Source organism: Bemisia tabaci, chromosome 1 (assembly GCF_918797505.1).
Source record: "Bemisia tabaci chromosome 1, PGI_BMITA_v3".
NCBI classification, from domain to species: Eukaryota; Metazoa; Arthropoda; class Insecta; order Hemiptera; family Aleyrodidae; genus Bemisia; species Bemisia tabaci.
This window is the reverse complement of record NC_092793.1, coordinates 80,048,239-80,072,502: the sequence shown is the minus strand read 5'-3', so window position 1 is coordinate 80,072,502 and position 24,264 is coordinate 80,048,239. Positions and strand designations below refer to the sequence as shown.

The window sequence follows — 24,264 nt, the reverse complement described above, 5'->3', positions numbered from 1 at the left end:
TTTCGTAATCTTTGATCAACTCATTCCCGCATTCCTATCTCCGTTCCTTCTCTCATTCCACTTGTCCCTAGCCGTGCCCCTAATTGCCGGTCCATTCCAGTCTATAATCTTTGCAGTTGGTGAAAATGTACTCTTTATTCCCGTTTGTAACACTGTAGAGGCCTAAAATAAGGGAACCAATCAGAAATGGATTTGTAATGTCTTTACTCTCAGTATAAAATTGACGTATTTCTATCAAATGGAACTAAGCGCCATAGGGGGAAGAGGGTAGAGGGGGGCTTGGATTGGCGGCGGAACCGGGCGTCGGGCTCATTTCGCTATACTAGCAATGCTTTTCCATGGCGCTTAGTTCCGTTTGACAGAACGCGCTATCCGGCATTCTAAATTCCTCAAAAGGAACTCAAATTGGCGCTTAGCTCCGTTTGACAGAAATACTTTCAAATGACTCTACGACATAGACTGTACAGCAGTGTAACGTAGCGGCAGATCTGATCACTTAGAGTCATCTCAAAGTGTACAATTACACTGAAAATTCTTGCGGTGATAAAAAAAGCACACAAGGTTGCCAAATCAGGCGGCGCCGCGGAGGAAGAATTCTGGAGATTTTATCCGGATCCGAGATTCTAAGGCCGGAGGAGCCCGCTGAAAAAGGGGGTAAACGTGAACACAGTGAGCTGATGACGGCGGCAGGAAGGAGATCCCGGAAGCGACGCTGTTGGGAACGGAGCTGGGGACGCAAACAAAACCGCAGGAAGAGAGGGGTTAAGGGATGAGGAGCGGATCAACATAAGAAAAATATTCGAAAAGGCGGATTCGCAAGTTTCGGCTGTTGCATTTGTGATTGCGCCCAGGAAATAATACAAGGACGCTCCGCCGCCGCCGCTCACGGGCTCCAAGTGGCTCGCCTGATGTCAAATTGGGCGCCTCGCAAATATTTCCACGGAAAAACTTGTATTCTAAAGTCTGTGTCACACTATCAAAATACTCCATCGAAATGTCATGGTCAAGTGCTGTAATTGGTCCAAGACATCGGATAAGCCGATCATGACCCCTGACCTTGATATTTTGATGGCTAGCTTTGATTGTGTGACACAGGCTTGAATAAAAATTTAACCTTCGAGTCAGGACCGCCTCGGGGGTAAATCGTCGCCCACACAAACAGCGAATTTGCCGCCTCGCTCACCTCCATAAACCAATGAATATAGGGGAAAAAGAAGGAGAATATGGAAGAGAAGGAGGAAAAGGAGGAGAAGAAGAAGAGGAGGAGAAAAAAGAAGAAGGAGTGCAATATGAAAATATAAACTTGAATACAAAGAGGAACTGGGTCAAATATTTTCTAAACCTTGGAGTTCGAGTAAAATTTCGGTCAGACAGTTTTACTTCAGTATGATAAGAACCAAACATAGATTGATGTTTTTTATTTCCAATGTGTGTTTTTTATCATATTTGAGTGGCTTTTTATTGATATGAATAAATTTAACGCATAATATTTATACTCGATCTTGCATGAACACTAAGGTTCAGAAAATATTTGATTCAGTTCCCATATTTATAAATTTAATAAAGTTTTTTTTAACAATGTAAACTGGAAAAAAAACTCCAGCTGTGGAAGCTGCACTTAAGGGCTATACCGTACGTTCCAGGTCTAGAGGTCGAGAGTTTCGGGTGCTGGGGCCATGGCCTCGACGACTCTGAGTTCAGAGGCCGAAGCAACGGGTGCGGCACCCAGAACTTTCGGCCTCTGAGACCGGAACGGATTGTATGTCTATTTACCGCATCAATATGGATTCCGCGGCCGGAGATTTTTCTGGTGTAGAGGAAGAAGAAGGAGAAAAAAAGGAAGAAGAAGGAGAAAAAAAGGAAGGAGAAGGAGAAAAAAGGAAGAAGAAGAATAACCAAGGGAGTCTCTGACAAATTTAAAAAATTAATGAAACGATAAAATGATGGCACCCCCCGCAAGGGAGTGCTTTTTGTCCCCTTCGCGACGGACCATATTCACTTGGAATGTAAGACCTCCGATGATTGAATATGAGCGCCTGGTGGTCCCTTGGAGAGTCCTAAATACGTGTAAAAATGGTAGCAGTTTCAGACGGGAAGGGAAAAGTGTTGCTAGTTCTTGACAGTTCTAGTCCACAACAGTTGTTGACAACATTGCCACCGGATTGTTTCATGTGAAAGAACAGTTGATTTGTAAAGTGATAATTAGTCTTGCTGTATAATTTCGGTAAAATTCATAGTAATGTACTTTGATAGAATCATATTCTAGTTATTTGAAACTACTGCTTGCAGCGTCTACCATTCATGGGTCCCGGACAGCCCTTAAGATGGTTGAGCCAATAAGAGGAGGATTTCCAGATGTCTGTGCTCTCCTCGTTGAAGTATATTCTACCAGGTGGATTTGTACCCGCGCAAATGCTAACACCTATGAACCACAAAAATTCTTCCTGCAGGATTTGATGATTCACTGTTTAAGCTACGAATTGCATGGATTAGAAAAAAGACTCTAGCTCCAAAAACTGCATAACGTACGAAAGTTTCACAACTATAATTCCGTCGGCCAAATTAGCGGTAGGATAGCGGTAAATTTTTTGACACAATTGAAATTTTAATGGATTGATGGAATGAAACAGTACTCAAATATATTTAAGACTGAGATTTTGAAATCCAAAAATTGAGCGTATTTAATTGCCTCATGTTCTCGGGTCGTAATCATCTCTCCAGACGTCTCCTCATTCGTTCTCATTTCATCTGACGTAACACTGGCAACACGCTGCAACTCGGACTCAAAGAAATCCTCGAAAGAAAATCATTTTGCTACCTTCCTGGCTTCGTCCAAATATTTACCTTTCGCTCCTTGGGATTCACCCACACCCTTATCCTTCCAAGGTTGTCTGTTAAGTTGCTAGGTCGGTTTTCAAATTTACATTATTCCCTGCAGCCCTAATAGCCAGGATTCTTCCCTCTCAAATGGATGTAAATTTTTGGATTTTAAACCAGGAATTTTTCGAGGAGCTTGACATTACCTTCTTTATTTAAAAAAAAATAATGGTTGTGGCTATTCATTCACATCTCCTAAAAAATCTTCACGATAGAAAACACCCTCAGACCGACATACCTACATTTTTTCATTTCATTGTCTGATACGATTAGAAATAAAAGAACAGTTTCAGATGTTTTTTTCAGCATATTAATTGCTCGCATTGAACCGTAGGTTTGCATAGGTCAAGTTTCGCGTGAGAATACCTTCCGAAAGTATCTAAAAGAGGCCAATGACTCAGAAATAACCCCCAAAACCTGAACGACCTGGAACCTTCCTTAAAGAGTGGGGCCAAGGCCGCCCCGATAAAATTGTTCAAGTTTTGTCCATAATGAGGGTCAGCAAGTTGACGGTGTAAGTCGGCAATCACGTATCTCGGTTTGCGACATCGCAGTTTTCCTGTCATACTTTAATTTTTAAACTGAAAACTACATTGTCATTATTAATATGTTGGAGCGTCTTCAATGTCGTATGATACTGTGTAACGCATAATTTGTGAAATAGTTACGGCGAGCGGGCGGCCAGCGCGAAACGCGCCTACAAACCTAAGTGGATACTTCAAGCATTGCGCAATGCGTGAAGTATCCACTTAGGTTTGTAGGCGCCAGAGGCGTGCTGGCCGCGCCGCCGCTTCGCTCTGTTTGGCTCTAATATTTAAACTCACAGAGTCAGCGTTTTTCATCTCATGATTTTGAAATTTTTACACTCTACATGGATTATTATCTTTTAAATTGATGGAAAAAAAAAATAAAAATAATGTGTATCAAAAGAGAATATCGACAGTGTAAGTCAGCAATCACATAACTCGGTTTGCGACGTCGCAGACTTCCTGTCATACTTCATTGTTTAAACTGAAAACTACGCAACGGCAATTCTTTAAAACTGTCGTGATTTTTCTTTTCTGTGCGAAGAAAATTCTGCAGAAACTTCAAGGAATGATGCCAATTTGTTCTCCTTTAAAAGAGTAGCATAGAGGCGGATATTTTCAGACATCGCAAACGAGATACGTGAGTGCGGACTTATTAATATAATAATCTTCTCCAGGGTGACATAATTTCATGGAAAAATGAAATCTTGAAATTTATCACGTGAAATATTTCATGAAATTTCAGAAACTTATGGACGATATTGAAAAATACGAGTTCCTTTTCATGTTTCGTAAAATTTAAAAATTGTGACTATCCTCTATTTATATCCAATTGAGTGCGGGTTATACATACTCTAGCTCCTGAAAAATATGAAATATTTCACAGCCTCGTGAAATTTCATGAAATTTTCCCGTTGAAATTTCCAATCTTTCAAATCTCTCCTACGTTTGATGCCACCCTGATCCCCTCCAGGATAATTTTCTTTTAATAACTATTTATTTTCGTCGCCTGGGAACCCCAAAAAGAGGTACCGGGCTCCTCGTGGTGGGATTGTTCTACGTAAGTAGTCCAGAGCGGTTTCGACAGTTCCTAGGGGAGGGGGAGGGGGGTAAAGTTGGAGGCCTAGACAGCTACACCTCGGTTAACCGTCTTAAACAATTCGGATCTAATTAAAAACTCAAAACAGCATTAGTGAGTTGAAAACAGTAGCTCTTGGCGCGGGCTGACCCCGTTCTGCCTCCGAAACAGAGCCCCGCGCTGCCTTGGGTCTGTGTCTGCTGTGTCTGTGTCGTGCGCTTCCATTATGCTTAAGCTCCGCAAAAGTTTTAATGGGGAACAAACGCGATTTGAAAGCAAGTTTGCCGGATGGGGCTCCTCAAAACTCCTATCATGATGGATATACGACCATGCATATCCATGGAGACAAAATGAACCGCGAAAAGCTGAAAAGAACCAAGCCACATCAGCTATTGCCAAATGGACGCATTTTTATCTAACGAAACTAAGCACCATAGGGGAAGGGAGGGAGAGGGGGGCTTGGATTGGCGGGTGTGGCGGATGCAACGCGATGCTAGTCCGTCCTATACTCGCAATACTTTTCCATGGCGCTTAGTCTCGTTTGACAGAACGCACTGTCCGGGATTTTAAAATCCTCAAAAGGAACTCAATTTGGCGCTTAGTTCTGTTTGACAGAAAGACGTCCAAATTTAATTAAGCTATTCAATTTAACGCATAAAAACGGCCGTGCGAATTTGTTTGCAATTTTCAGTGAATACTCTGTATGGTACGAAACAATGTTCCTTACCAATTTAAAAAAATCCGCACAACTGTTCTCTTGTAAAAAATTAAATTGCTGAGCTAAATTTTGCAATGGTTGATGTGACTTAGTTCCTTCCTGCCAAACGCGGTCCAAACAATTGGTTACTAAACCATGAACGAATTTTGACTTGCGAATATGTTTCTGAAAGTAAATGACGCGGAAAACGCTAGGCACACATTGAAAACTCAAAAAAGTAACTCAGAAACCAACTAATATGCAGTTCAAGAAGCGCAACTTTTCCGCAAATCTAAAACGTCCCGGTTTCGCGCCGAACCGAATGATGTCATCCAGCACCGATCAAAAGCGAGCACGAATGGTGTATCGTTCATTCTCAGCAAAATTTGTTCTAGATTATACTTGGGCGAAAGGACTCATTGAACACCAAGGATCATTCAACCTGTAAAACTTAATTTTCAGCCCGCGCCAATGGTTTTAATTTAAAGATACACAGATTTATACGTCTAAAGGTTTTACGAGCCATATGACTCGATTTAATTTTTATTCCCCAAAGTAATATTTATGGAAATAAAAACCGTCTTTTTCCACTTCAGTTTTTAAAAAGATCTTCAATTCATTTGCGGACAATTGCCGCCTCTTAAATTTACCGTAAAAGGTGACCGTTCTTAGAACGGAAAAATGTTTAGCCTACTCTTTGCACTCAACTTCTTTTCATTGCTTCAAAAACACATATCGAATTGAGATACCTGTTTTGAGAGGAATTACTCTAACAAACGTATGTGTGAAACACAAATTGCGCGAAAAAGCTGCTTATTACAATCAGTACAGGTTAAGAACCAAGTGTGAAAATCAGCCACGAAAAAAAAAAAAAAAAAAAAAAAAAAAAAAAAAAAAAAAAAAAAAAAAAACTAACAAACAAAACAGATATAAAACGACGAATATTTGTTCGTATCTTAATCGAGATAATCAAAGTCTAGGTTAGGCTTTGAGACAATTATTTAGAAAGTTTATGGTGTGAAACGCAACACTGAGTGTTGTGGCAGATGTATCTGAACGCTTCCCGCGTTTTGTGATTGTAAGAGAGATCGTCTGAAGAACTCTTTAATTCTATAGCGTAGGAGTTTTTCGTGCGCGATGAAACGCCTTCAAAATAGAAAGATGCAGCTACACAGACGTTACGTATCATGAAGCAGAGCTGAAAAATGAAGGATATTCCTGATGGATCCTGATATGACTTAGGCCTTCTAATAGGCATAACTCCCCTCCCCGCCACCAATACAGAGCGCTTAATGTAAATTTTGTGCATGTTCAGCATTTTAAAAAAACCGAAACAACCGTGTAATTCGGAATTTTCTTTCCAAAGTATGATATTAATTTCTCAATTAAATTTATAAAAGAATTTACAAATTAAAAAAAAACAATAGTGCATTTTCTAGTATCTGAAACGGTTAAATCAGGGACAGCATTTTCCACCCTCAAACTTATTGAAAACCATTTGTCGATCCATTGAAACATTGCACATGTGCCCTTGCCTTGTCAAGGGCATAATGCAGGTAAATTAATTATTTCAAAATGTGTCCGCATCATACAGACATATTTTTTAAAAAGGCTTCTGGTGCCTCTAGAAGAGTGGGGGTTGGAAGGAGGGTGCAACACGTAGAAAGAGCACAAAGAGAACAAATTTCGACACGTCCCCGAGACATTTTTGTTTTGTTTTTTCCCCCCAATACGACGCACTGGACTTGAACCGAGCCGTGATTGTGCTCAGAATCATTTATTATCATCGCATTTTTTGTCCTAGTCGAAGGGCGGGGCGTGGCGGGGGCGGAATAGATAACGTATGTGAAATAACGTGTTCCAAATAAAAGATGTGCCGGCTGTATTTCATCGCATCGATACGATCCGTCACCGGGGACTAATTGTGAAGCTGACCGTATTAATGGGGGCCACAAGCGTTGACAAAATTAACTTTACTCACCCGTGCTTTTTCAGAGTGGTTACAGGAACTCCCGCAAGATAGCGCAACGGAGCAGCCCGGATTTCAGCCTGTATTTTCAGTAAAGCAATGAAGTCGAGTTCCCGCAGTAATCGAATAGCACTTTTTTATTTTAAGTTTTTTTCCGGTCGTAACCCCCCCCCCCCCCCCCCACACTCCCGCCCCTCCAATTCGTGGTCCACTTGGTGGGATCAACCGTAGTAAATAACTGACAATACACTACGCACAGGAATCATTCTTATAGAATAGATATTTCGATGGCAAAGGTCAGTGGCGTGGCGTGAATTGCGATATATCGATTGTTATGCTATTTAAACCTATAAGAAAGGATCGATAGACAGGGTGTTCGCAACGAACACCTTAATCATAGATTCTTTACCATAGCTTCAAATGTGGAGTAGCGATAATGCGATAATCGATTATTCACGCCTCGCCTCTGGCGAAGTGGCAAAAGTGCGAAACCACGTATCTACGTTTGCGACGTTTTAGTCTTCCAGCTATGATTTACCTCTTCCTTGAAAAACTAGTCAACGTAATTTCTTGAAACTTTCCTAGATTTTTCTTCTCTCACAGTAGAATATTCCATTTCAAGCTTTAAAGTTGACTAGTTTCGCCTCGGAAAAATAAACTAGCAACGGAGACTTTGAAAACCCAGAATGGAGATACGAGGTGTGGCACTTAGCCATCGATTTGATGATACCCTCTGGTTCATATAGCGTTACGTAAATCGGTGGCCTTGAAGGAGGAAAAAGAACTAGGATAAGGATCCGAGAATCGTAACAGAGAAATGAACGTATTTATGCTGTAAGGAACTATATGTGTGTAACATAGTTCCTTATATACTGGCGAATGCGTTGTTCTATTCGCTGCATCGAGGCCAGCTGCAAACATTATGTGTGCAACTGAATGCTATTGGTAGATTCACTGCTATGAACATACTTGAAAATTATATTTTCTCTTTTCAACACTTGCCTGCGTCGGCAGGGTCAGCATATTGCGCCGGTTTTTCATTCTAAATCGAACTCTACTCGATTTAATTTATGACTATTTGAGTTGGACCTGACCGCTGCAGTGGCGAAGCTTGAATGATCGATTATCGAAATTTCCTCCATTTGAAGCCGTGGTAAGGAATCGATTATTGTGCTTTTGCGAACACCCTGTTTATCGATCCTTTGCCATGGGTTCAAATGACGGATCAATTATTGATAAATCGCAAAGCACGCCACGCTACTGGTCCGCTAGGTGAAGTTCACTGGAACTTCTCCAGTGCAAATGAGCCCTCAAGGAATCATTATTTACGCATGTTTTGCTGCATCTCAAATACGAATCGAGAGTAACCACAGAGGCATATTAGAAAAAAATAAAAGGCGAGTTAGGAATCGGTAATGACTCGTTTCGTAGTTTTATTAATCAAGGTGTTAGCTTATTCATTGAAATCGAGTATACATAGTATCTGCGAAAATAAAAATTTCTACCATATGGGATCATTCGAGAGTGAAACATTCTATCTGATGAAACTCAAAAATGAAACTCTAATGATAAGATTTTTTCATTCGAAACTGACAAACCAAAAGGCGTACTTACCCAATATCCCAACCGGAATGTCTTTCAGCTCCTTTTCGATCTCGTCAAAAACGGGCTGACCCTTGCTAAAGTCTACAGCAATGACTTTAGTTTTGACTCCAAATTCGGATTCTGCGAACAGACAAAAATGAAAGGTTTCTAAACGCAAGATTCGAAGATATATACATTATTAAGAAAGAAAAAACAAATACACTTGCCAGAAATTTAAATGTAATGCAAATTAAGTGAAAGTAAGTAAAATTTGAGATCTTAAAAATTCTGAAGTTTCTACCATTAAGCATTAAACTACAGAAAACACCAGTCTGAATCAATATTTTTTTTCAATCCTCTTTTCGGTTTTCATTTCAGCAGTGATATAAGTTACAGCCTCCATGTTCCAAATACATCAAATCTTATGAGGCACTTAAAGTTTAGGTGATTACCAATTTGATCCTAAATCAATCTGTCCGTGAGTGCAGTGACCATTGCTTTCGATGATCTGCTCGCCTCTTTTCATTTCCGTAAATTCTGGTTAGACCTTCAGTAGGTGCAATCAATGGTGACCGATGAAGATGGAGACTGATCTTCACCGACCACCAGTCGGTTCATGGCGCGGAGGTGCAGTCACAAAGATTTAACGCCCTTGGGCAAAACGTGTATAAGCGGCAGAGGTGCATTTTTTTAGCGGTCTTTCCTCCTTCTAGTCCGTCGCCAATGCGTGATTTTAGTGCTGCGTGTAATTACTAATGCACTAGTTTGTAGTGCTGTATAATTGTGTTGGGCGAATTTCCGCAAGAGGATTTGGTCAAATTTTCCGACATGACTTGCAAAATGGTTGCAACCATAAGAGGAGGAAGTTTTAGGACATTTCGTCAAGGATTTTTTGTCTGCGCACCTGTTTTTCCAGTAATTTACGTCCACGCGGTTTTTCGGCACGAAGGTTTTGGTCCATGTGCCAGTTGAGACCCAAAGTTAATTGGTCCACATGTAAATACAAACGACAATTCCTCACGACGTTTTTGGATGAAAATGTATAATGTCTTGGAAAAATGAGGGTTTGCTAGTTTTTTTTTTTTTTTTTTTTTTTTTTTTTTGGGGGGGGGGTTGTTTGATCCAACGGAGAATAATATATAATTGAGATTTTTGGTAAACATGAGGGAGTGTCAATTTCATTAGATAAAATTCACTAAAACTCTCTACACCTCTTTAGTGCAACAGGACTTAATTATCTTTCAAGAAATTCCCACCTTGTTATACCTAAACCAGATGAACCTCTTGATTTGCCTCAGCTAAAGGCTCTTAAATTTTTCCTGTGTACGATAAGTATCTTGATTTATTTTGCGAGGAAACATCTGTATTTTTAAAGGATGCCTATCATTCTTAATACGTTCAATTTCGTATAATATTGTGCAACACCTTTGTTGTGAAATAGTTGCTTCAGGCGCCGCCGCACGGCGCACGGCGGGCGGGCGGTCAGCGCGGAACGCGCAATGGCGCCTACAAACCTAAGTGGATACTTCAAGCATTGTGCAATGCGAGAAGTATCCACTTAGGTTTGTAGGCGCCAGTGAGCCTCTTACATTGGCAGCACGCCGCTCCGCTCTATTAGGCCCTAATATTTATACTCGCATTGTCAGCGTTTTTTACCTCATGATTTTGAAATGTGTGCACACTCTGCATTGATTTTTCTCATTTAAAATGATGAAAAAAAAATAAGTATCAATTTATCAAAGGAGAGAATTAATGTAATGTGTTTTTTTTTAAGTATTGGTGGTTCCGTGTCAAATTTAATGATTCCCAAGGCACTTTAATTTTTTCTTTTACATCTCGTGCTTTTACTGTGCTACAGCGATGTGTATGCGCAACCAAACGCTCAAAATTTGACGTATTTGACTCTAAAAGATCGATGTACAAATGGGTTAAAACTAAAGATTGCGTGCTTCTTGGTTTTTTTTTCCTCTTTTATTCATTTTTGCAGTTTCTTTCGGCACAACTGCGGCTCATTGAGATTAATGTCGCTTGGAAAAGGTTTTACAAATATTTGTCACGTTTTAAAAATATAAATGTTTTCAAAATGAAGTAATACAAATACTTATTTCTTCAAACTTTTTACCGACTTGCTTTATAATATTTTCATCCTTCCGAAAGTGAATCAGGTTGCCAGTATATTGCAACTAAAAACGGTCAATAAAAATAAATATGTCCAAATATTTCATGTTCGGTTTTGTTTCTAGAATTCATGTTTGCTTTTGATCTGTCTTAAACGACCATTTTTCATCGGGGCGGATAATTTTACTAGGGCTTTATCATAAGTTTTAGTATAATGTCGGATAGGATATATGTAGGATGGGTACAGGAAGGATGCGGTTTATGACGGTCAGTCAAGACTAACAAGAATAGTCGAATATTTGCGAGTGGATTTGGTAACTTTTTTTTTTACTTACTGCCAACCTCCATGTGTTACAACAAAACGAAAAGAGGCAAAGCGTGAATGATGGATTATCGATTTTTTCCCATTTGAAGCCATGGTAAAGAATCGATTATTGAGGTGTTCATTGCAAACACCCTGTTCATCGATTCTTTTCCAGAGGCTTAAATGACAGATCAATCGATACATCGCAAAGCATGCCACGTCATGCCACTGGAAACGATATGTCAATGATGTCATCTGCGTGACAAAGATGCGCCTCCAACATTTAAGGTTTTCATGCTGGGAAAAATGACGGCCACAACTATTTGTACTTTATTGCATAGAGACTCGCGCAGTGATATGAGATGCGAAACTCAGATCGATCCATTGGGTCATGACTCTGAGATGAGGCAGGTTTCAATATCGGCCATGTTCACAACTGGACCTCACACGCCGGCAACTTACAAAGATCCCAACTTTCTCTTTCCGTTCAAGCTTTTGCAGCCAGCATTTTGTACCCTTTTTCCTTAGTCCTATTTATCCCTAGATCGTCGAAAGATACACAGCCTCTAGTTTGTAACTTGACTCTGGAGGCACATTGCAGCTTTTTCCTGGAGAAAGTTGATGCATTTTGTGGGCAAGAAATCATTGACTTTATGGCAAATGAGACTTGCTGCAAATCGAAACTGCGGAAGAACCGCGCCCTCAACTGATCAGACTCATGAGTGTAGTTTTTATGAATATCCTCAATTTCACAAAAAGTCACCTTCTTCAGAAAAGTTTTTTTTTCGGAAAGTAAACTATACGAGCTGTTAAGACTCATAGCTTAGAATCATGTGGAGTCAAAAGGACACGAGTACACTTGTTTATACAACTAGGATAATAACGTCATTGAATATTGTAAGAACTTTTAAGGCAACATCAAAGTAAATAAAACGAATGATGTGAATTTTGATAAACGGTGAAGGTGCTGTGACTTTTTTTTAAAAAATAACGTGAAAAAATAAACAATACGAGAGTGACGAAAAATTAAATTTTGGGGGTCGAGAGGGATTTTATCATAACATTTATTATAAGTTTCAACTAGTGCGCCCACATTTCTCATGAAGCACTAATAAGCACAAATAAGACAAATGGAACCAACACAACATATAAATAGAGCAAGGGAAAAGACGCGCGTTGATGACGGCGCAGAGATACAACTATTCGTGCTTGATGGTTGTCCATGTTGCATCTGAAAAATTGAAGGCGCGATGGCGCGAGACGGGAACTACCAATTCTCTGCTGTATGTTGCTAGTAAAGCGTCGCTGAGATTCTGGAGAAAATTCAAAAAGAGAGACCCGATTGCATCTTTCCTATCTACGATTATTTGCTTACGCTTGCCTTGAATGCAAACGCAAAAAACATAACACGGAAATAATGTGAGGGGGGAAAAGGCGCGTTGATGACGGCGCAGAGAAACAACTATTCGGGCTTGATGGATGTCCATGCTGCATCTGCAAAAATGAAGGCACGATGGCGCGAAAGGAACATACATGTGAAGAACACTACGGGAAGAAAAATGAATTCTCTCAAAGATATTTCGTATGGATTTTGTAATTTTCTTCCTGTACTGCCGTGAAAGTGAAGACAGCCGTAACTCACAAATTATTCGAAAAAGGGTTTCCTTCAAAATTCAACCTCACTAATTCAAATGGATCACTGATAAGGCTCAGAACATTAAAAGCATTAGCTTGCGTATTTTTTACTATAAAATGCGGCAAACTTGCTAACTCATTTTCGCCAAAATAGTCAGTTAGACGATACTGTTCCCTTGCCCTCTCGGTAACCTCTTTCAAAACAGTTTCCCGCTCAAACGCTGGGAACCCCTTTCTCTCAAAACTTCATTTTTGCACTTACGTACGGCTCTCCTCGCTATGACGGCAGTGTAGAGTGCATTCACTTCTCTTGCTATTTCTTGTCCGGATGAGCATGTAGAGTAATGCGTCCTTGGCAAGGACGAGGTTAACATTCATCTGTGAAGACATGCAGTCGCGAGCACGAGAACAGATCGGCCCGAGACAAACATTGATTGCCTTGATTAATGCAATCAACGGACACAAATAAAAAGCGTCTGGCGCTCACAAGTTGAATGATGCTTGCAATTCCTCCGTGCCTGACCGCAGGTCTCTCCGCCCTGTCTTCAAATCGCTTTTAATAATCATAGCTTTTCCCGCTTATTTTATTTTTGTCGCAAGAAGACATTTTTACAAATGCGATGGCAACCTCACGCACTCGCTTGCTTTAACAACATGTATACACATTGCAAGGATTGGTGGGCCACAACGTGCGCACTTTGCATGGGCGTGCGAAGGGGGTTGCCCCCTAAAATTGAAAAAAGGATCATCTGCTACCCCCCTTTTCCCTCCACAGAAATTATAGATGGTGGAAAAAACGTCATGTTGATTTAGTTGGTATTTTCTAAAGTTTGCGCCATGGAAGCCTTAAAATGCGTCCAAATATAGTTGAAATTTCCAAAATTTTCCGAGGGAGCCCTCGGCAACCCTTTCTTAACTGGGGGTATTCCATGCCCTCAGACCCTCCGTGATAACTAGGTCAGGCCCCTCCTAGCAAAATGACCTATGTACGCCTATGCCATCATGGTTTTAACATTATTAATCTCATTGATGATGAGCGTCTAAAAATTGTGATTTGGTTTTTCTTTTTCTTTTCTTTTTTTTGAAAATTTTCCATTCAATACATTTTATCACCGTTGTAACTGCGTCTTAGATGCGGAAAGTCCACATGTAGTAATTAAATACATGTTTTACTGACTGATAATGGGCGTAATTCAAGGTTCCTCCAGTAGTAATTAACTACCAGCAAGAGACAATTTATCAGAGCAGCCTCCTTTTAATAGCGAAATCTATGGATGGCGCAGCGAAAATGAGAGTTATACAGAAGTTGGGAACCTTAAGCGTGGATATTTAGAGGAGAATTTTCGAGCATGGATTTAGTCAAATTTTTTAACTCAATGCCAACCTTCGTTAAAACAAAAAGAAATTCCCCTGGGGCAACGGTGCACCTAGCGCCTACGACATCTGGTTTTCATACTGGCAGCAATGACGATCACATCCAAAAATTTCGCCGAGCCTCCGAAGGTGGGTCGAAAAGTGAATGGATGCAAACGTTGACAATTCATCAAGCAATTAACTGAATTTAGGCCTTGACTTCAGCAGAGCGTTTTTCTCTTTTGTTAACCCTGCCGATCTGGTTAAAAAAGTCGACCAAATACACTCGCACAAATTTGCCTGATTTCGAGAGTCATGATCAGATTCTTTTGATGATGATTGACTTCCCACGAATTGAGCAGGTTTATCAAAAAGGTGTTGAGGGCCTGAATCCTCCGTTGCAAAAATTCGCTTGGAAAAGAACTCAACCCGAAATTCATCAGTCGTCATCTGGAGAATTTTCTGCTCAACAGGTGGCTCATGAACCCTTCATCGTAACAATATAGCGTTGACCTCCGAGTTCAATTTTTGCCTCACCTGATTACACCGTTTAGATTAATATAAAATGAACAACATTTTGCGATTAGGAACTACAATTTCTGGCTCATGAGTAAAAACACTCATGTGCGTATGTAAAATAATGGCACATACGTTATTTCTAAACCTAGCCAGAAATTATAGTTCCTATTTGCAAAATGAAGTCCAAATATACGGTCTCTGTTTAAGATGATATAAATAGGACGAATGAGCAGAAAAACCCACCTAGATGTCACAATTAGTATCGAACCATAAAATTCCTCATTCCCGGCTACAGATTTAACCAGGTGCAGCCATGACTTTTTGGATCTAGCTGACCATGCATCATATCAAAGGCTCTTTTGCAGTGCGTTTAAAACTACGCCTACTCAACAAGTCCGTCAGAGATTAATCCCCTTCCTTCCCCACCCCACTTCCGAAACACGGCAAATGCATTGAGAATGGATGGTTTTATCAAGTGTTCGTCTCCCTGCCGACGGGTCTCTGTGTTCATAAATTCTATTATTTATTGTAAAGACCGCAGTCCCAATCGAGGCCGCAAAAGTCCCTTCCCAGTCTCCACCTCTGCTCCAGCTTTCTGCGCACAATTCTCATTTTCCCTCGCTTTCCCTCTCTTATTTTTAATTTCAGCAATGGAGCGAAAGCCAGGCGCGTTTGAAGGCTTATTCACGTATGATTTAGAAGCCGTGTGCGAATCTATTGCCGGTTTTACTGTTTTTTTTTTTTTTTTTGCTTTGTTTTTTGTGCTAGGTGTTTTTGTCTGAGGCGTTTCCAAGACTATTTGGATGCAAAAGCACGACTGAAAAATTTCGGGGGATCAAAGGGTTGCTCTTGTCACATAAATATTTTTTAGATGAACCCCTTCAAAACTGTATTAAAGCGTTTTCTCCAAAGGTAATTCAATGGGTTTTCAAGTTTCTTAATTTCAGCAGTAGCCTTATTTCCTCTGCTCTTCTCCGCAAAAGTAGAAGAAAAGTTAGAAAAATTTTGTCAACAGAACTATTAAAACCGATTGGTTACGAATACAATTGGATAGAGTTAAGGAGATGAGAACTTTTGATGAGAAGTTTTCCTGGAGGTCAATAATTCATGGTTCGATCGATGTTTAAAAAAAAAACGAAGAGAGAAAAAAAGAAAGAGAGACCAAAATATGTCCATACTGAATCACGGAAAAAAGAGCATGGGGCTGTTGGATGATATGTACAATTGTACATTTCCAATTGATTGTGGTAGTACATGCATATAGGTCGCTTTGTAGCACTCCTTGGCGATTTACAACACCTAACCTCCACTGCCCTCTGTCGAACCACAACCCTTGAGGCATTGTACCCCAATAAATTACGTTACTAATCCAAATGTTGCGATACTACCCCAACATGAGTTGCGGTACTGCCACAATCAATTGAAAATGTCCGTATCATCCAACAAATCGGTGCAGTGCCACAATATTAGGGACCAACCTCTGACACTTTTTTCCGTGATGAATTAATGAATTATAAAAGAACTGCATTGCTATACCAGAAGCGGATCCACCAGTTTAGCAACACCGGGTTTCCTCCATTTAAACCTATGTTAAATAATCGATTCTTGTCGAAGCACCTGGCCCCTCCAAGAATCGATACATTTCCATAGGTTTAAATCGCGAAAAACAATGTTGCCAATTTGCTGGACCCATCAATGATTGCTACTGAAACCGTCGGAAAGATTCAATTCAATACATTTCTCCTTTTTTTCTTTTATTTTTTCGTTTCTTTTGCTCATCCAGATCATATAATGAAGCGTAATAAAGTTAACAACTCACAGCTTAGGGAGCTTTTTTACGCGATTTGGCAAACAAAGGGGGGGGGGGCGCAGTAATATAATTCATGAAGCCTACCCGTGCACTCCTGCACTTCCACCTCGTGGCCAAACCCTAACACCTCAATTGGCGGCACCTTTTGTTGGCCGAGTAAAAATGTCAAAAGCAGGCTTCTTCCTCTTGATTTACATACTCGCGGGAGTCTCGCGCGCTTCATTTCATGAACACGAGGCGCGTACTCAATATACACTGTGTTCAGCGAGAGGTCTTTTGGAAAATCAATGATGCGCTCCACTAATTTTACACTGTACCCAACGAATGCGGACGAGAGATACGAGCTTACGAAATTAATTGCAATAGCGTCAGACAAGATTTTTGACGTATAGATTCATCGGCGGATCCAATCCTACTCACCCGAAAGGAAGGAGGAAAAAAGGGGAAGAAACAAAGGAAAAAAGAAAGGAAGGAAGAAAGCAGCTAACCTATGAACTCGAATTAGCCGGTGTGGAAGGAACGCGCTCAACACTGGGAAAAAAACACATTGGATCTAGAGTCCAGACTCTTAATAACATCGACAAGAAAAAGTACTCTTGATTCAATCGAACTTTTGCTTAAATCAAGAACCAAGCATCTTAATTTGAGCGGATTTCCTTTTGATTCAAACTTAAATCTGATTGAATCAAGAGTATTTTTTCTTGTCAATGTTTTTAAGAGTCTGGACTATAGATCCAATGTATTTTTTCCCCCCAGTGAAGTAAACTACGAGATTAGGTATACTGATCAAAAATTATAAAAGCACGTACTTAACTTTGATTTCGCATAAATTTTCTCAGTTTCAACGTCATAATCCTTAAAGATGCTTGTTTACAATGCACTGTCGGTCATATTGATTAATCTTTCAAATGCATAGGTTGGCAGCGGCACTTTTCTAGTGATTTTGATTTTACACGTCGTCGCCCTTTTGGTCCTTAAGAGCTACATAAATCAACGTGCCCATACTCTTTCTATAAAGGTACTCAAGCTGATCTCCGCGCGCGCCCGAGTAGAGTAAAAATGTATAAAAATAAGGCGCTTACTCAAACTAACACGAGCAGCAATACCGGATACAACAATGTCCCCGCATTTTCTACTTTTTTCAGGGTCAAAAGCACGAGAGTCCGAACGACCTCTGATTGTGACACTAGCTGGTTGGCTGCGTGCCGCCTGATCACGATAATAAGTGGAGGCACTGTGTAAGTAGACTGGAAATGATTTGTAAACGAGGCTACGCTCTAAGCTTTAAACCAGTTCTCAGACCATGAAATAACTCAAAACACTTGCATATTATGTTAAAAAGGCTTTACAAAGGGTAAATATGTCGAAAAATGTATAAAAACGAAAAAGAGCATACGACGATCCATGTTAATAAACGCGTTTTATTAGACTAACAGATTTTCTTGCTCTTCCTCCAACATACCACTCACTTTGATCAGAAAATGTTATCCTCAACACTGCATAGAATAATGGTATATCCAATCATGATGTCAGTTTGATTGAGAAAAATTGTTCAATTGCAGTTTGACAGTACATAAATGAACGTATCTGTGCTGTAAAGGGAAGTTTGTGCCGATAAAACAAGCTAAGGGAATTACAAAGCAAGGGAATCCTACGTTCTTTTTGATTTAATATATTGATTCCTTTTAATTTAGTATATTCGTGCATAGATGCCCTTAGCTGAACGCGTCAAAATATTGCCATGTTAAGGAAGAATTCATTCAAATGTCATAAAATGTTCCCAAATTTATTTTCGACGTTTATTTTCTGAGGTCAGTTAAATAATTACTATTTTTCCTTAACATTTTCAGATACGCAAGATTAAATTGCGAACGAATTTCACCAAAATTGCAAAGGAAAATGTTTTGAAGGCAGAATACGTGCCAAATAATATAATGAGGTGCGAAACTTAGCGAACTCTTCGCATGTACCGGTAGAAAATGGATGGAATACGCTTAGGCTCATTCCGTCGTGCTAAGGAAGAACGCCGTATGAACATTCGAGAGTTGCCGAATTCCCATCGATAAAAGGTTTATTCTTGAGGCAAGTTATGAATATTTTCCCTTGAAATTTTCAGGAACTTAAGATGAAATGGCGATCAAAATTATCTGAAAAATTATAAGGAAAATATTCACAAGTTTACCAGGAAATTAGTGTTTTATCGAAGGAAATTTGGCGACGCCTGAAGGTTCATACGGCGTTTTCCCTTAGCACGGCAGCATTGAGCAACGACTGAGGCGCTCGCTATAAAAATGCAGTATGCCTGAGCGTATTAAAAAGAAAAAATGAAATAAACAATTTCGGTTGTCGCTGAATGAACTGGAAATTAGTTTAATTTGCAGAGACACAAGTTCAATGACAATGAGGTTGCGAATGGAGGGAAACAAGGGAGAAGAAATAACCGGAGGGTAAGGAGGGGTTTTTTGGGCTCTGCAGAGCGTAGATTCGACGTGACGGCGAAAAGGGTACAACAGTAACGAAGAGCGGGGCCCTTTCATGGAGACGGAGAAGGCATTTCATTACGCAGTGTTTCCATGACAAGTGAGAGGGTCTCGCAAATATCCCTCATTAGCACTGAAAATGAGGTTTCGGAGGATTGACGCTTGCTACGTTTCATGCAGATAAATTGAATCGTTCGGATCCCCCTCCCCTCCCTGTTTTTTTCTTTTAATTTGGCGAGGATATTTTGCCGTTTGTTCTTTTTACACATATTTTATCTCATTTCATTTTAATTGCGAGCCTTTTTTTGTATTTATTTGGGTGAATGAGTGAGTATGAAGCCACGGTTCTGACTCGGGTTTTGCCATTTTCTGAATGGGTACAAAAATTCCAATCATATTAGTGTAATATACTTCCATTTCAAGGTGATAGCTATAGTTTAGTTATGGCATTACACAAATTAATGATTTTTTTCTCTATAAATTGTCTTCAAAACTGTTGAGATATAATTTAAAATAAATAGTTCCGTATCTTTGTCGATTTACATCTTAATTGATGGGGATCTCTCACTTCACACAAGCCAAAAGAGCCAACGTCGGAAAATTTCTTGCGAAACTTACCTATTTCATGCGAAACTTGTAGAAGTTTTTCGATGCTTCGGCTAATTAAAACTATGTTTACGCCTCTCTTGGCTAATTCTTTGGCATAGGCCCGTCCAATACCGTCGGTTGAGCCGGTTACAACTGAAATCAAACAAAAATATGAATGAAAATTTTCATAATTACATTCAGCATGCACAAAGCAAAGCAGTAAATAGATTAGTTCGATAGTGGATAGTAGATAGTGATAAAAATATATAAATTTTACCTCCACCGTCGTGAAGCACACTATCACAATAGTATCGTAAAATTGAATTCAGGTTAAAATATACCAATCTGTGTTATGAAATTTATCATTTTCTCAAAATTTTCAAACATTTCAACTCTTTTCGAAATCATCATCGACTTGCTGATACATTCTTAACTCTTTTAATTTGAAAATTACTATTGGGGCACCTGCATTTTTGTTTTTAAGTTCCGAAAGTTATATATTAACTAAATGAAACATGTATAGTCTACCTAATGCTTAATCTACATGCCAATTTATAACAAGGTGGTGAAATGGTGCTGAGTCCACGCCATTTTTCGGGGGAAACATAGCCGAAAAGTTCCAACAATTTCAATTAGAATCATTTTTTTTTACTCTAAATGAAATTTTTGGAACTTGCCGACTTTGTTTTCCCCGCGAAATGGTACGGACCCGTTGCACCATTTTACCACCTTGTTTTATGGAATTCGGGTCATTTCTTAGCGTTTTTCTCATCCCAATGTATTAGATTGCTCAAATTGAAATGTTTGGATGCCCTTAATTGATATTTCACTTTTAGTGATGAGTCTCGGTTCTTTGACGCCAACACAGCAAGAAGAGATGAAAAAAATATACCGAAGGTTGCCTGTTAAAAGTTCCTCTGAAAGACAAATTAAGACAGTGGTGACGTAGCATCGTTAGGGATGCCGACGAAAAAAGGACTGAAAAAAACCGGGACCCTGGCTCCGATTTCGATACCATAGAGGCAAATCATCCTTCTTCTCGGTAAAATTCATACGTATAATCTGAAAGCTTTTAGCAAGATATGGCAACGAGGGGAAGCTAGGTCACACTCGAAGTCAAAGTCCCGAACATCCATCAATCACTGGGCCTATGTGTAAATACATTTGAATTATGATCAATGGTGCTACCGACACCCACAAATGACCAGGTTCCAAGGCTGTAAATGACCAGACAATGAGTTCCCCCTTGGTGCAATACTCTAGAATTTCGGACATGACTTGAACAATTATCGGGTCAGGATCGGAGATTTTTCTCTCGGTTTCTTATTGCGTTTTGCCGGTTTAGAAAAATGAGTGGCTTAGGTAATAATGTGGTAAATGCGCTTACTTTTTTTCTTGTCGACTCTTTACAACCTTTACCTTATTCCATAGTCCTCGTGACTGTAGGTAACCCAACTTTTGTCACTCTTGTATCCCCCCTGCCTTTGCCATTCATTAAAACTGAGGACCCGGTAGAGTTGACTTAAATTGAATTCTAATCTTCCGAAACTCATCAGACTTAAAAATTGAAGAGGCTGAAGGATGGATAGCGTACTTTAGAGAATTTGATGTGCGATGATGAAAATGTCTAACGCGTTCTTTAATCTAATGCAAGTTCCAATTCCTAGACTAATGTACATACTTTTTCCGAATGCAGATACAATTCTTCTGTTTAACTGCATCCAATTAATGATACGGATTGGATTCATTTTCGTTAAGTTATGATTTTTTTCAAAGATTCTATTTCATCCCCTATTATAAATAAGGTCAAGCGATTACCGACTTTAAATTCAACTTGGATTTTTAACTCCCGGTGTTGATATCCATAAATCGCAATCGTATGTATCTAAGCAGAATCATAACCTAACTGCATTTCACGTTGCCAAATTTCCTGTCTTTTTTTTTTTTTTTTTTTTTTTTTTTTTTTTTTTTTTTTTTTTTTACAGAAATTGTAACATCTGAACACCTTGAAATTCAGTATGAATTTCTCATTACTCTTACAAAATATGCTCACAAAATTTCAAGTTAAAATGTTGCTTCGCTTTTTCATAGAGGATCGAAACATGAGAGGAAATTAGACACCGTCTGATAAAGTTGAACTAACCAAGGTTAAAGTCTTCCCGCTCACCATCATTTTTCCATCCCTGAACCTACGGCAAATGTCAAAATTTGAACTTCTTCGTTCATCATAGGACGATGCATTAGCCACACTATTAGAGAATGAGAAGTTGATACTCGGCAGTTGAGGCTTGCGCCATCGAAATGTCAATACTTTCTCTTTTGATGAAAAGGAAGGATCACAAAGCAGATGCCTCGCGATTGCTTAATCATACGTATCAAACATTCTTCATGTCAAGGTGGGCGAGAAAATATTGTGGTTTCGTCGGTGTTGCTGCGTGCTCTCGTTAGCGCAAAAAGTTATGAAAATTAGGGAAAATAGGTAAGGTGACGTATTTCATTTCGCCAGCTGGCAGTCTGATATCATCACTATATTCCGTCTCACTCTGCCGTGCTAAGGAAGAACGCCTTCGAATTTTTCGGCTTTCGGAAGAAAAATTTCCTTCGATAAAATGTTCATTTTTCAAGAAAGTTATAAATATTTTTCCTTAAAATTTTTCGGAATATTAATTGAAATTGAGAACAATATTATATGAAAAATTGGAAGAAAAATATCCATAAGTTTACAAGGTAATTTGTGTTTTATCAAAGGAAATTTAACAACGCCTGGAGGCTCATACGACGTTACGACGCGGCAGTATATACAGAGCTAATCGCGATACTACCGGAAGGCACCTTCAAATAAGTGTATTAACCGACCAATCAGATGACGGCCTGGTCAAAAAATACGTAGGAGCTAGTTAACCATCTTAACATGTGCAACCGTTCAGACACACCCTCATTTCTACCGATGCTTAAAAAACAATTCTTTCTCCGAAAGCGCAATGCCAAGAAAATCAGTTAACTGTCGGGATGGAGCTAGGTCGGGGACATGGCCGTACACAAGCGGCGCAGAGCTCTCGACGATTAATCAGTCGCATGATTACATTAATTTCAGCTACGTGAAATTACAAAACGGCTCATAAACCGCCACTGTGTTAGTTAATAATTAATTTCGAGTGGTGTCAAAATTACTCCGGCCTCGGGAGGGAGGAGAGGGAGACCTGGCGCGGGGCGCCGGCGCTAAGTTGCGGCGGCATGGCACCGCACCGCCGAAGTGCCAACGCGAATGGTGCGCCAAGATCTCGAGATATCAAAACGCTCGAGACGGTACGCTTGCAAAAATCCCACTCACGAAAATCCTGACCTACACTGTCGTGCTAAGGAAGAACGCCGTATGAGCCTTCAGACGTTGCCAAGTTTCCTAGAATAAAAACCGAATTTGGTGGGAAAATTGTGAATATTTAATGGTTGCATTTTGTAGAATTTGAAATATTTGCTCAAAAAGGTTTTTTTTTTCTTTCCATGAGAGTTCATGTTATCGTGTTACTTATTTCTACATAGTGCGTGGCGTTGAACTATTTTGAACCTCTAAATCTCCAGATCCGAGAGCAAGGACATACTGACTGACCGTATAAACACTTCAATGCGTAACTCGGATTGTTGCATCCAACCATTATGCAACGCTTAAGTGAAGGAGAGAGTGACCACGTTGCGTTGTATTCAGGATTGAGTAAATGTTCTGAAACTTTTCGTTGATCGTATAGAGTGCTACAAAGTAATGCCAACAGCAGTCTTTCTCGACTTATTTCATCTTGAATTTTGATGAGAGCGCGCTTGCTAATCGCCACACCGCTCGAGTTTTAAGTTTTTAAAAAATAAGTTTGTTAAAAAATAAAAATGGTTGGATACCAAGTAAGATTCTACAAAAAAATCTAACAGAAGCTAGATTCAGCTGGAAAAACTACATATTTTTGCAAAAAACAAATATGCTGTATAGTAATTTAGCTGATAGAGATTTTCAGCAGTGGCGTGGAGTGCTTTGCGATGTATCGATTTATCTGTCATTTAAACCCATGGAAAGAAATTGATGAACAGGGGATGCTCGCAAAGAACACCTTAATAATCGATTCTTCACCATAATTTCAAATGGGGATCTATCGATGGTCGATCATTCACGCCTCGCCACTGATTTACATTAAATCGAGCGGAAAACTGTGGACTCTCGGCTGTCCAACCAGTGGGTGCGCCATTTGTTTCTTCGAAAACCTTACTGGATCGCTCAATGGTACGTACTTCATACGGTAATATTCGAATTACCCGTTCTTGACATTATTTTCCCCGCCGTAAATTAGGGAGATACGCTTTAAACTACGTCTAATCGCCTATTGCCCGTTTGTATAAATCTGAGAAATTTAATTATTGCTTGCAATCGTAAATATCTGCTTGATGTTTTATCCAATTCTCTTCAAAAGTGAAATTTATGCAGTTTCAATTTGCCTCAGAGTTGAGTGAGGTAATGAAACCGCAAACCCGATGGCTAAACGGAGCTGAGGGTGCTCCGATTATCGATTTATAATCGATTAATTGGTACCTGCAGATTACAATTAGTGAAATGATTAATTTAAGCTCAAATAATTGAGCACTAGATGAACCAAAAAACTCGATTAATCATAGAAAATTATCGATATTCATTGAACTTGTCAAAAAAAGAAAAAAAGCTAAATTACATTTTGTATAATCATATGG

General features: G+C 39.6%; 1 protein-coding gene across 1 annotated transcript in view; it reads right to left on the bottom strand.

The window, feature by feature from the left end:
* The window catches only part of LOC109044053 (inactive hydroxysteroid dehydrogenase-like protein 1), a 67,742-nt gene that overhangs the window by 13,621 nt on the left and 29,857 nt on the right, over positions 1-24,264 (bottom strand). The window contains exons 2-3 of the mRNA XM_019061540.2: positions 19,570-19,692; positions 8,763-8,873 (exon numbers count right to left, since the gene is read on the bottom strand). Coding sequence (XP_018917085.1) covers positions 8,763-8,873; positions 19,570-19,692 — 234 coding nt within the window. The remainder of the gene's footprint in view (positions 1-8,762; positions 8,874-19,569; positions 19,693-24,264) is intronic.